This window comes from Entelurus aequoreus, linkage group LG14 (assembly GCF_033978785.1).
Source record: "Entelurus aequoreus isolate RoL-2023_Sb linkage group LG14, RoL_Eaeq_v1.1, whole genome shotgun sequence".
Lineage (NCBI taxonomy): Eukaryota > Metazoa > Chordata > Actinopteri > Syngnathiformes > Syngnathidae > Entelurus > Entelurus aequoreus.
Window position 1 is genome coordinate 31,235,007 of NC_084744.1, and position 13,664 is coordinate 31,248,670.

Sequence of the window (13,664 nt, forward strand, 5' to 3'; positions counted from 1 at the left end):
ACTGTGGCAAAACAAGTTGACGGAAGTGACGTAGGGTACGCGCATGCGTGGACCGATCGGGTGATAAAGCAAGATGGCGTCTGACGGAGAAGGCCTAAACGCGGGCATTATATTTCTGTATTCTTACATATATGTTGTCTAATAGAGTACACACGGTTAATAATTGTTTGTAGCAGGATACATTAGTCTGAGTGCACTTTGACACTTCTCCTGTTTGCTAGCTTCATTTAAGGTAGCTTGCAGCCAGTTTAGCTGGCTAGTTAGCTTAGCTTATTAGCTGCTAACAAAGAGACGCGGACGTTATTTAAACATCGCTAAGTAGGGAACTAATGTGAGTGTAAAGTGTTGTGATTGTGTGAAAATGTGCGGAAGAACGACAGCAAAGTACGAGGAGGAACTTTGTCCAACAAAAGAGGAGAAGGAGCGACAACATCAACTGCTGGATGTTTATTATAAGAAACATCATCAAGTTGTGTTACACAGAACAGGTTTGTTTACTTTTTAGTCTCACATGTTTACTAGCTTTATATTTGATTATTAACACTATTCTGAAATATATTGTGTGTAAGAAGTTTGGTTGTCTTGTGAGGATGATGTACATATATACGTCTGGTACTTGCAACCGTGTGGTTGTCGTTGTTCTGTCGAATTTAACTACTCGTAAAAATAAGTTACCTAACACAGCCATTTGTAGACTAAACTTAAGTTGATGCTTGTGCATATTCAGTAAAAAAAACATAAAATAAATAAATAGAAGCAGCAATAAAAACATACTTTAAAATGCTTCTACACATTCTATAAAAGGCACAGATAACATCCATCCATTTTCTACCGCTTGTCCCTTTTGGGGTGTCGCGGGGTGCTGGAGCCTATCTCAGCTGCATTCGGGCGGTAGGCGGGGTACACCCTGGACAAGTCGCCACCTATTCACAGGGCCAACACATATAGACGGACAACATTCACACTCACATTCACACACTAGGGACCATTTAGTGTTGCCAATCAACCTATCCCCAGGTGCATGTCTTTGGAGGTGGGAGGAAGCCGTAGTACCCGGAGGGAACCCACGCAGTCACGTGGAGAACATGCAAAAAAGATCCCGAGCCCAGGACCGAACCCAGGACCTTTGTATTGTGAGGCACAGATACCAGTGTTTCCATATATAGGATTGGTACCTAACAGAACTACACCTCGGATTGGTTATCTGTATAATAAAACCATTCTCGGGCCCCTGCAGTCTACATATAAACTTAAACATCAGTTTTCTCAGGGTGGCGTGGAAGGTGTTTATCCCTAAATCACAAAAAAGCTTGCTGGCACTACTACCCCTGGCCTTTCTGTGCATGATTCTGAGACAGTCATTATAGGCAATCTGGAGTTTGTGCAAGCTCTCTTTCTTGAACCTCACCCAGAGGGGTGCTGTGTACATAGGGGTGCAGTAAGCGCTAAACAAATATACCTTCGCTTTATCAAAGTTAAAGTTAAAGTGCCAATGATTGTCACACACACACACTAGGTGTGGCGAAATTATTCTCTGCATTTGACCCATCACCCTTGATCACCCCCTGGGAGGTGAGGGGAGCAGTGAGCAGCAGCGGTGGCTGCGCCCGGGAATCATTTTTGGTGATTTAACCCCCAATTCCAACCCTTGATGCTGAGTGCCAAGCAGGGAGGTAATGGGTCCCATGTTTATAGTCTTTGGTATGACTCAATTTCGATTTGATTTTTATTAAGGATCCCCATTAGCTGGTTGCCTCAGCAACCCACTAGTCTTCATGGGGTCCACAATGTAACAACCGGGGCGCATCGTGGTGCGCGGTCGTTCTCCCAGGGATGCAGACGGCTTCGGACACAGCGTGCTGGTAGGAAAAATATGTATTTAAGAACTAAACATAGCAGGAAAAAACAAAGATGTGCACATTGCACAAAAGGGCTAGCGTGGGAGCTAGCAAGCAAAAATAGCCTAGCGTGAAAACTAGCAGCTAAAGAACAGGAAACAAACGTCGTCATCTGTTGTGTGAAAACAAACTAGCAAGCCAGGCCGAGTGAGGCCAGGGCAAAGACTAAATAGCCCTCTGATTAGCGCTCGGGCAACAGGTGCGCGTCCCGAACACTAACCAGAGGCAGGTGAGCACAATCTGCCGTCATGGCAACAGAAACAAACACAAGGTGCTGAAAACACATGTGACACTAAAAAGTAAACAAACTATGATCCGAGCATCGAATCCTAACACACAATTCAATACAATTACAAGTAAAAGCATATAATTATAACTACACAATACAGAAAAAAATTAAAGCATCAATAAGTAAACAAGCAAACAATTTACAGTCACAGAATAATAATTACCATATAAATATAACTACACAATATAAAACCAAAAAAATCATCAACGAGCAAACTAATTTAAAGACTCAGATAAAATATTACTCTCTTTTTAAAAACCTGTTTACTTTCAATGCCGGTGAGAATTTGAGGCAGGTTATTCCAGAGCGATGAAGATCTATAAATAAAAGATTTCTGCAAAGCATTCTTCCTGGGATGAGGGAGTGCAAAACTCAGCCGGGGTTTGAACTCACAACCTACCGATCTCAGGGCGGACACTCTAACCACTAGGCCACTGAGTCATTAGACCAGTGTTGAGATATTCTTGAACATACATCATTCTTCTCTTTCTAAGCATGTCGGCATCATCCTCCATCTTGTCATTGATGATGTGGCCTAAGTATGTGACATTGTTGCACACAGACAGAGTTTGACCAGACAAATAGAAACCTGGGAAATTAAGATGTTTATCCTCCTTGGTCCTACATATCATTACCATACTCTTTGTGGCATTATACTTGATGTCAAACTTGACGCCATAGTCTGAGAATATGTTTTTTTATTTTTGTTATTTTAATCAACATAAAAAACACAATATACACTTACCATTAGTGCATCAACCCAAAAAACCTCCCTCCCCCATCCACACTCATTTACACAAAAGGAGCTGTCTCTTTCCATTATTAAAAACTTCTGGTTCCTACAATATAGAATAATATAGTCTGCAAGGGATACAGTCCTTAAAGCACACATGATTGTGTGTGCTGCTGGTCCACTAACATTTTCATTAATTACTATTTTTTATGTAATTGTTTTTATATTGTTTTACTTTCTTTTTTATTCAAGAAAAAATATATTTTTAATTTATTTATCTTATTTTATTTTATTTTATTTAAAAAAAAAAAAAAAAGGACCTTATCTTCACCAGACCAGGTTGTCAATAAAATCAGATTGTTCAAAAGGGTTGTTAAAACCAGGTCCAGTTCAGATTATGTCCAGATCGGGCTCAGCAACACACACCTTCACCCATGTACACTGAAAACCAGGGAACACAACATGTTGCATACAATCCACAAACAAAAATACATTTTCAAATTGAGCACCCATGTACAGTCCAGATCACATTGATTGATTGATTGATTGAGACATTTATTAGTAGGTTGCACAGTGAAGTACATATTCCGTACAATTGACCACTAAATGGTAACACCCAAATGAGTTTTTCAACTTGTTTAAGTTGGGGTCCACTTAAATTGATTCATGATACAGATATATACTATCATATATACTATCATCATAATACAGTCATCACACAAGATAATCACATTGAATTATTTACATTATTTACAATCAGGGGTGTGGAGGGGGGGGGGATATGGACATCAAGTAGTGGACATAGAGAGAGAGAGAGAGAGATCAGAAGGCAAAAGAAAAAGTATCTGCATATGATTGTTTACATTTGATTATTAGCAATCCGGGGAGGGTGTTAGTTTAGGGTTGTAGCTGCCTGGAGGTGAACTTTTATTGCGGTTTTGAAGGAGGATAGAGATGCCCTTTCTTTTATACCTGTTGGGAGCGCATTCCACATTGATGTGGCATAGAAAGAGAATGAGTTAAGACCTTTGTTAGTTCGGAATCTGGGTTTAACGTGGTTAGTGGAGCACCCCCTGGTGTTGTGGTTATGGCGGTCATTTACGTTAAGGAAGTAGTTTGACATGTACTTCGGTATCAGGGAGGTGTAGCGGATTTTATAGACTAGGCTCAGTGCAAGTTGTTTAACTCTGTCCTCCACCTTGAGCCAGCCCACTTTAGAGAAGTGGGTATGAGTGAGGTGGGATCTGGGGTGGAGGTCTAGAAGTAACCTGACTAGCTTGTTCTGAGATGTTTGGAGTTTAGATTTGAGGGTTTTGGAGGTGCTAGGGTACCAGGAGGTGCATGCGTAATCGAAAAAGGGTTGAACGAGAGTTCCCGCCAGAATCCTCAAGGTGATTTGTTGACCAGAGAGGAAATTCTGTAGAGAAATCTCGTTCGTTGGTTAACCTTTTTGATTACCTTGGTTGCCATTTTATCACAGGAAAGGTTAGCCTCTAGAATGGAACCTAGGTAGGTGACCTCATCTCTCCTGGTGATGACAATGTCACCTACTTTTAGGTGACATTTGATGTGGGACCCAAACAGGATGGATTCTGTTTTACCCAAGTGTATGGATAGCTTGTTGTCAGCGAGCCAGGTGCAAGTTCTACACAGCTCAGCACTGAGGATTTTCTCCACCTGTGACTTGTCCTTGCCGGATACCAGCAAGGCAGAGTCATCCATCCATCCATTTTCTACCGCTTATTCCCTTTACAAAAACAATTCACAGTCGCATGCCGATGACATGTCGTTTATGTATATTAGGAACAGTAAAGGTCCCAATATACTGCCTTGGGGGACTCCACAGCTCACCGAGAGGGGGGGACACACACGGTGCCGTTCACCTCTACCACCTGCTCCCTCCCCTCCAAGTAAGATTGCATCCAGCTCCATGAGGTTTTGTTAAATCCGATTGCTCTGAGCTTATCCAACAGTATAGCGTGGTTAACGGTGTCAAAGGCCTTCTGAAGGTCCAGCAGTATTTGCCCGCGTCCATCCAAGTCAGACTCAGCAACACACACCTTCACTTATGTACACTTAAAATAGGAAACACAACAACAGATTGCATATCATATATAAACAAAATTACATTTTCAAAATAAGCCTTTCAGGACTTCCCATCTTTTTTAAATGTTTTTTGGCATCATTATCGTTTTCAACCATATAACTTTCTAAAGTTAAAAAATACTGAATAAATGTTTTAAAGAAAGAAATACTAAGTGAATATCTGTTTTTGGCCTTGAAAATAAACCTTTTACCGAGTACTATAATTAAATCGACTAAATCATGACTGTCAATGAACTCTCCTAAAATAACAGAAACCACATCAAGCTTCATAAACAAACCAATCTTTAAACACGTTTTTTCAACTTCCACCCAAAACGAAGACACAATATGACAATACCAAAACAAATGCAGGGTGGATTCAGACTCCTGACAACAAAATCGGCAATCATCTGACTCTGTCATATTCCATGGTTTTAACATTTTTCCCGTGGGTAAGAAGTTATAAGTAATTTAAATGTGAAAATAACGATTTTGCACACAGATAGTAGTTTTGTAGATTAATTTGAATATGGCATCTCACGGCAACGGGCAGTCAAAAAAGTCCTCCCATTTTCCATATGTGTTATATGGGGCAGCCTTCAAGGATTTCTTTATTAAATAAAAATTATATATTTTTCTATTTATTTTAGTTCCTTTTTGCCAACTACATTTTCTTATTAGGGGTTTACAAACTAATAATTTAGTAGTCCCATAATTAATTATTTGTTTCCATCTTTTCCCAATGACTCCAGTTAGCTGATTAAATGAAAAGCTTGAACAAACTTCACCATACATAGTTGTAAATTCATCATACTTCATAATTTTACCATTCTCATTGATAATGTCATTGACAAAAATGATTCCTCTTTCAAACATATTTTTCCAAAAGAAAGGCTTTCCATCTATTACAATATTAGAGTTCATCCATATTATCTGCTGCAAAATATCATCTCTTTTTTCTGGCACATCAAATTGAAAACACCACCATGAGTGGATTGTTTCCTTTATGAACACGCCATGTTTCCCAGCAGACTCTCTACATAAGGAAAATGGGAGGGGTACACTTGTAAAAACGGATACAATTTATTTTGATACAGTACATGTTTTTTGTCCAACAGGACACTTGTGTACCACTCGGTGTTTAAATACATCTTTGGAACAATTGATGCTTTTAAATACAGACACATAGCTTCAAGGTTAAGAAGTTTCAGGCCCCCATATTCATATTCATTGTACAAAACCTTTCTTTTAATCTTTTCTGGTTTGCCGTCCCAGACAAAATCGAAGACCCTCCGATCATAAACCTTAAAAATGTTTTGTGATGGAGCTGGTAATGACAAAAACAAATAAATAAATTGAATAATAATTAACGAGTTGACAATAGATATTTTATCATACAAGGTTAAGGATTTCCCTTTCCATAATTGCATAATTTTATCCAGCTTTCTTAGTCGGTTATCATAATTTATTGAGCCTAGATCTTCCAGATTCTCTGGGACAACAACACCAAGTATGTTAACTGGTCCATCTGTCCACAAAACAGGCACTTTGCATTCCATTCGAAAGGACGTTCCCTTTAGATTTCCGATCCTTAATATTTTCCATTTATCATAATTAAGCTTAAGCCCAGATTGCTTTGAAAATATGTCCAAAAGATTAAGAAGGTTTCGCAAACAATGAGGATTGGGGCTTATAAAGAAGCTTGTATCGTCTGCATACATTGTTATTTTACTTTCAATATTATTATTACTGAGCCCTTCAATATTTTTATTCAATCTAACTTGGGGTGGTATAGCTCGGTTGGTAGAGCGGCCGTGCCAGCAACTTAAGGGTTGCAGGTTCGATCCCCACATCCGCCATCCTAGTTACTGCCGTTGTGTCCTTGGGCAAGACACTTTACCCACCTGCTCCCAGTGCCACCCACACTGGTTTAAATGTAACTTAGATATTGGGTTTCACTATGTAAAGCGCTTTGAGTCACTAGAGAAAAGCGCTATATAAATATAATTCACTTCACTTCAACTTTAATCGCCAATATTTCCATAGCAATAATACATAAGTATGGAGACAAATGGCACCCTTGTTTTAGACCTCTTAATAGCGGTATTGTCCCAGAGATGTATCCATTATTAATAATTCTACAGTTAGTTTTATTATATTATAAATTATAAAAAAAACTAAGTTTTTACAAATAAAATCCAAGCTAATTTGATCAAATGCCTTTTCCAGGTCAGCTACAAAAATTAATCCTCTTTTATTTTCCATATTATAATTTTCTATAATTTCTAATAACTGTCTAATATTGTTTCCTATGTTTCTTCCTTGTAGGAAGCCTGATTGATCTTGGTGAATAATATTTGACAAAACAGACTTACAGTAAGTCGTGTAGCCAAACATTTTGCCAGGATCTTAGCATCGTAACACTGAAGTGTTATTGGTCTCCAATTTTTTAGATAAACTGGGTCTTTATACTGACCATTTATTTTCTGTTTCAATAATAAAGAAATAAGACCTTCTGTTTGAGTGTTAGACAAAAAACCTGTTTTGTATGAGTAATTAAAACTAGAAAGCAATGGTTTCTTAACCTCGTCATAAAATACTTGATAAACCTCAATAGGTATTCCATCTAATCCTGGGGTTTTCCCTGGATGAAAAGACTAGACAGCTTCCACAAGTACTTCCTCTCTAATGAGGCCTTCACATGAATGGCTTTCTTCTGAATTCAATTTTCTTTCATAATTTTCTGGAAAAAAAATTGTAGTTTCAGAAGGGATTGCTGGATTAGAAAAAATATTTTTAAAGTAATTTTCCATTTCTTTCAACAATGTGGTGTGTGTATCCAATACCTTTCCATTTGTTTTAATAATCTTGGAAATGTTCTTTTTAGAACGATTTTTTGTTTTGGATATTTAAAAAGAATTTGGAACACTTTTCACCTTTTTTCCTCCAGATTGCTCTGTTGCAGTCATAACTTTTCATTAATTGTTTCTCAACTAAGTCTGCTAACTCCTCTTGTTCGGCTGTAAAATAATTCAGTTTCTCACTAGTTAGATTATCATTACTGTCAATGTTTTTTTGTAAATCCTCAATTTCTTTCTTTAATTCCTGTTCTGCCATTTTAAGTTGTTGTTTTTTCCATGAAGAGTACGCAATGGCATATCCCCTAAAACAACATTTGAAGGCTTCCCAAACTATTTGGGGATATGATGATCCTACATTATTTTAAAAAAAAGTCAGTAATAAATTGCTTTGTTTTTTCAATAAATTCATCATCCTGTAGAAGCATTTGATTAAACTTCCAATATCCGGGCCCACGTGTATTATCTTCAATTGCAATATTTATTCCTATAAAATTATGATCAGAACACAATTTATCATCGATTGATATTGCAGTCACATTGTTTAACAATGAAAATTATATCAAAAAATAGTCAATACGACTTGCCTGGTTTTGTTTTCTCCATGTATACCGTAATCACCTAGGATTTTTGAATCTCCAGATATCAATTAAATCAAATGCATCCATAACATTTTGAATTTTTTGTAAAGATTGAGGATGATAATCCATTGAAAAATTCCCTTTTCGGTCCAAAACTTTATCCAAGGCAACATTAAAGTCCCCCACAGTAATAATTTCCCCTTGTTGTTCTTGCAACATGTCACTTATTTCTTCAAAAAAGGAAGGTTCATCAACATTGGCCCATACAGATTCAAAACACACATCTTTTGACCTTGAATAATCATATTTAAAGGCCTACTGAAATGCGATTTTCTTATTTAAACAGGGATAGCAGGTCCATTGTATGTGTCACACTTGATCATTTTGCAATATTGCCATATTTTTGCTGAAAGGATTTAATAGAGAACATCAACGATAAAGTTCGCAACTTTTGGTTGCTGATAAAAAAGCCTTGCCTGTACGGAAGTAGCTGACGATATGCGCGTGACGTCACCGGTTGTGGAGCTCTTCACATCTGCACATTGTTTACAATCATGGCCACCAGCAGCGAGAGCAATTCGGACCGAGAAAGCGACGATTTCCCCATTAATTTGAGCGAGGATGAAAGATTCGCGGATGAGGAAAGTGAGAGTGAAGGACTAGAAGGCAGTGGAAGCGATTCAGATAGGGAAGATGCTGTGAGAGCCGGGGGTGACCTGATATTCAGCTGGGAATGACTACAACAGTAAATAAACACAAGACATATATAAATGATAAATGGGTTATACTTGTATAGCGCTTTTCTACCTTCAAGGTACTCAAAGCGCTTTGACAGTATTTCCACATTCATCCATTCACACACACATTCACACACTGATGGCGGGAGCTGCCATGCAAGGCGCTAACCAGCAGCCATCAGGAGCAAGGGTGAAGTGTCTTGCCCAAGGACACAACGGACGTGACTAGGATGGTAGAAGGTGGGGATTGAACCCCAGTAACCAGCAACCCTCCGATTGCTGGCACGGCCACTCTACCAACTTCGCCACGCCGTCCCCCTTAGCCACAACACAACCAGGCTTATATTTAATATGCCACAAATGAATCCCGCATAACAAACACCTCACCCCTCCCGTCCATATAACCCGCCAATACAACTCAAACACCCGCACAACACACTCAATCCCACAGCCCAAAGTACCGTTCACCTCCCCAAAGTTCATACAGCACATATATTTCCCCAAAGTCCCCAAAGTTACGTACGTGACATGCACATAGCGGCACGCACGTACGGGCAAGCGATCAAATGTTTGGCAGCCGCAGCTGCGTACATACTCACGGTACCGCGTCTGCGTATCCAACTCAAAGTCCTCCTGGTAAGAGTCTCTGTTGTCCCAGTTCTCCACAGGCCAATGGTAAAGCTTGACTGTCTTATTTCGGGAATGTAAACAATGAAACACCGGCTACGTGTCTGTGTTGCTGCAGCCGGCCGCTAATACACCGCTTCCCACCTACAGCTTTCTTCTTTGCTGTCTCCATTGTTCATTGAACAAATTGCAAAAGATTCACCAACACAGATGTCCAGAATACTGTGGAATTTTGCGATGAAAACAGACGGCTTAATAGCTGGCCACAATGCTGTCCCAAAATGTCCTCTATAATCTGTGACGTCACGCGCAGACGTCATCATACCGAGACGTTTTCAGCAGGATATCTCGCGCGAAATGTAAAATTGCACTTTAGTAATCTAACCCGGCCGTATTGGCATGTGTTGCAATGTTAAGATTTCATCATTGATATATAAACTATCAGACTGCGTGGTCAGTAGTAGTGGCTTTCAGTAGGCCTTTAATATTAACCAGTGTCCTTGTGAGTCTTTTTCCATAGAGTTAAATTGAAAATTAAAAGTTTTTTTTATCACAATCATAACACCTTTTGAATTTCTGTGACCATGTGAAAAGAAAATTGGACCATCCCATTCTTTTCTTCATTTTTCTTCATCTAAATGTGTTGAATGCGTTTCTTGAAGACAAAAAATATCTTGTTTGTTTTCCTTCAGCCACATAAATATAAGCTTTCTTTTTCTGTTGTCTGCAAGACCATTGCAATTATAACTAATTATTCCAACTTCATTATCGTTCCTATACACCATATAATCTGAGTAAATTCATTGTATATTTTATTGATTCTCTTAATACCATAAGTTTCATAGACATGAAAATCGTATAACTAAAAACTGCAGCATCACCTGCTATTTCCCAGGAAACCAATATCCCCTCTAATAAACCCACAGACACACCATTCACACCACAGCGCACGAGACAAACACATACCCCCCAAAATATATTATTCGCTGACCGTTTCCCAACATCTAACTACATTGTCCAGTCCCAGAATAAAGTAAAAAGCTCCAAAAACAAAATGTCAATTCATATCCAACAAGTCGTCACCATGGCGATGTCGCGATGACGCAATCACTGCGCGACATTGTTATTGTTCCTCACATGCTTCAGTACAGCTCACCGTTAACGTACAGTTTATCCACAACAAGAAAAGCTTGTTGTCCTTTCTGCCTAAAGGACTTCATAATTGGAATTAACGTACGTCGTCTCTCCACCACCTCGATTGGGTATTGGCTGGTCATGAAGAATTTAGTACCTTTCAGTCTTCTGGAGACAGCAAGCATTTCGTCTTTGCATTTGGAGTTAGTGAACTTTACAACCATAGGTCTCGGTTTAGCATCCTTGCGTTTGCCAATCCTGTGTGCTCGCTCCATCTGGATCCTCTTGACTTCTTCCTCCGGGATGCCGAGTTGCTCCTGCAGAAGGGCTCTGACGAGATTCTCCGCGATGCTGTAAGTTTCTCCTCCATCTTCGCTAATTCCCATGATTAGCAGGTTGTCCCGCATGCTCCTGCAGCGGAGTTCCAACAAGTCCGCCTTTAATTTCTCGTTCTCCGTTGTCAGTCTTGTAGTTTCCGTTTCAGGCTTGTTAACTCAACTTTTAGCGTTGTCTGTTCCTTTTTTATCTCCACCATTTCAGCGTGATTGTACTCGACTGATTTTTTCAGCTCTGAAACGTCAGTTTTTAGTTCATCCAAAATGTCCAGTTTTCCAAGTTTTTCAACCATAGCTTGCAACATTTTTCGATCGTCCGGAGTAAACGTTGCATTTTCGTCCAAATCACTGGAGGACAATTGATCACGGCCGTGTTTAGATTCCTTTGATCCGCGTTGTGGCATGTTTGCAGGGGAACAATGAGTCACTCGGCGTTCGAGGCACCTTATCTTCCGCCAAATCCCCCTCGTGAGGAGTATATATCTCACCAATTGCAGAGAAGTGGATATATATAACAGAAACGACTTCAAGTCTTGTGTCACTGGAGCGTTTATGCCATTTATAACATTACATACTAGGATTTATGTAGAAACGGTCTCAGCTCACGATGCTTACGGCGGCCATTTTTTTTAACCCACCCCCGTTTGAGCAAGTTTGTCATTTTGTGTCCTGCAGACGTCTTTGAAGAACAACTTATGCCTGAAAAACAGGAGTGTAGCTTCAGGATGGTGAAGGAGGATGCATCAAAGAGGAAGACCAGGGGCCACAGACCCTCTGGCGTCTCCTTTTCCTCTTTGACACAGACCCTTCCCTGTAAAAAGGAAGAGGAAGACTCACTGACGCCCCACATTAAAGAGGAAGAGGAGGAACACGGTATCAGTCAGCCTAAATGGTTGGAGGAGTTCCCAGTGACTGGTGTCCCTGTGAAGAGTGAAGATGATGAGGTCAAAGGTGAAAGTGAGGAGAAGAGAGAGGCGGAGCCTCCAAGCAGCAGCTCAACACAACACATGACAACAGAAGCTGATGGAGACCACTGTGGAGGATCACAAGCAGACAAGCTCTTAGCTCCACTATCAGATAGTGAGGACACAACGTCACACTCTCCTGACACTGATGATGAAGACTCTAAAGATGATAAGACATGTCACACTGACAACACTCACTTCAAATGTTCTCACTGTGACAAATCCTTTCATTCCCGTTCTTATCTAAAAGTACACATGAGAACACACACTGGAGAAAAACCGTTTTCCTGCTCAGAATGTGGTAAAAGTTTTACTAACAGTAAGAGTTTGAAAGTACACATGAGAACACACACTGGTGAAAAACCTTTTTCCTGTTCAACCTGTGGTAAAGGTTTTACACAAAGTCAGAGTTTGAAAGTACACATGAGAACACACACTGGTGAAAAACCTTTTTCCTGCTCAGAATGTGGTAAATGTTTTTCACGAAAAAAGGGGTTAAACAAACACATGCTAATTCACACTGGAGAAAAACCGTTTTCCTGTTCACTCTGTAGTAAAGGTTTTACACAAAGTCAGAATTTGAAAGTGCACATGAGAACGCACACTGGTGAAAAAGCTTTTACCTGTTCAATCTGTGGTAAAAGTTGTACTAGTAGTCAGAGTTTGAAAGTACACATAAGAACACACACTGGAGAAAAACCGTTTTTCTGCTCAGAATGTGGTAAATGTTTTACTCACAGTCAGAGTTTGAAAGTACACATGAGAACACACACTGGAGAAAAACCTTTTTCTTTTTCAATCTGTGGTAAAGGTTTTACACAAAAAAACGTGTCAAACTAACACATGCTAATACACACTGGAGAGAAAATGTTTACCTGTTCAATATGTGGTAAAGGTTTTACAGAAAGTCAATATTTGAAAAGACACAAGAGAACACACACTGGTGAAAAATCACATTCCTGTTCAATCTGCAACAGAAGCGTTTGTCAACAATCAAACCTTGTAGCACACACGAGAAAACACCCAGGAGAGAAAGTGTTGAGTTGCAGTGTGTGTGGTGAAAGATTCTCTTCTAAGTACCAGTGTAAGAAACACAAGTGTGCTGGTGAGAACAGCAGCAGCAAATGAAACTGCAGGATTTGAAATAAACTGTCAAGACTTTGATTTTGACTTTCTAACAACATCAGTACATATAACATGTGTGACATTGTTGTTTGTGTAACAATCTTTTTAATAGGCTTCTACATTTATAGATTAGATATTTTATATTGGTGCTTTTTTCAGTCAAGTAAATGCATTAATATGCAATCAAAGTTTGGAGTGTCAGGCAAAAGCCAATAGGGATGGGTCCTGTTCACTTTTAATTCCGTGTGTTATTTGTTATATATGTAAATATATTGTGTGTTTGTATTTTGCCAACAT

The 13,664-nt window shown here is 39.3% G+C and overlaps 3 protein-coding genes across 8 annotated transcripts in view; 2 read left to right on the forward strand and 1 right to left on the reverse strand.

Moving 5' to 3' along the window:
- LOC133664736 (zinc finger protein OZF-like) overlaps positions 1-13,664 on the reverse strand; it is a 519,603-nt gene that overhangs the window by 189,861 nt on the left and 316,078 nt on the right. The gene's annotated exons all lie outside the window — the stretch shown is intronic.
- The window catches only part of LOC133664739 (zinc finger protein 501-like), a 178,710-nt gene that overhangs the window by 26,953 nt on the left and 138,093 nt on the right, over positions 1-13,664 (forward strand). The window lies entirely within an intron of this gene.
- On the forward strand, positions 30-13,527 carry LOC133664747 (oocyte zinc finger protein XlCOF6.1-like). Its single transcript, XM_062069639.1, has 2 exons — positions 30-488; positions 11,953-13,527. Exons 1-2 carry the CDS (start codon positions 362-364, stop codon positions 13,080-13,082), a joined length of 1,257 nt encoding a protein of 418 aa, XP_061925623.1. The 5' UTR covers positions 30-361; the 3' UTR covers positions 13,083-13,527.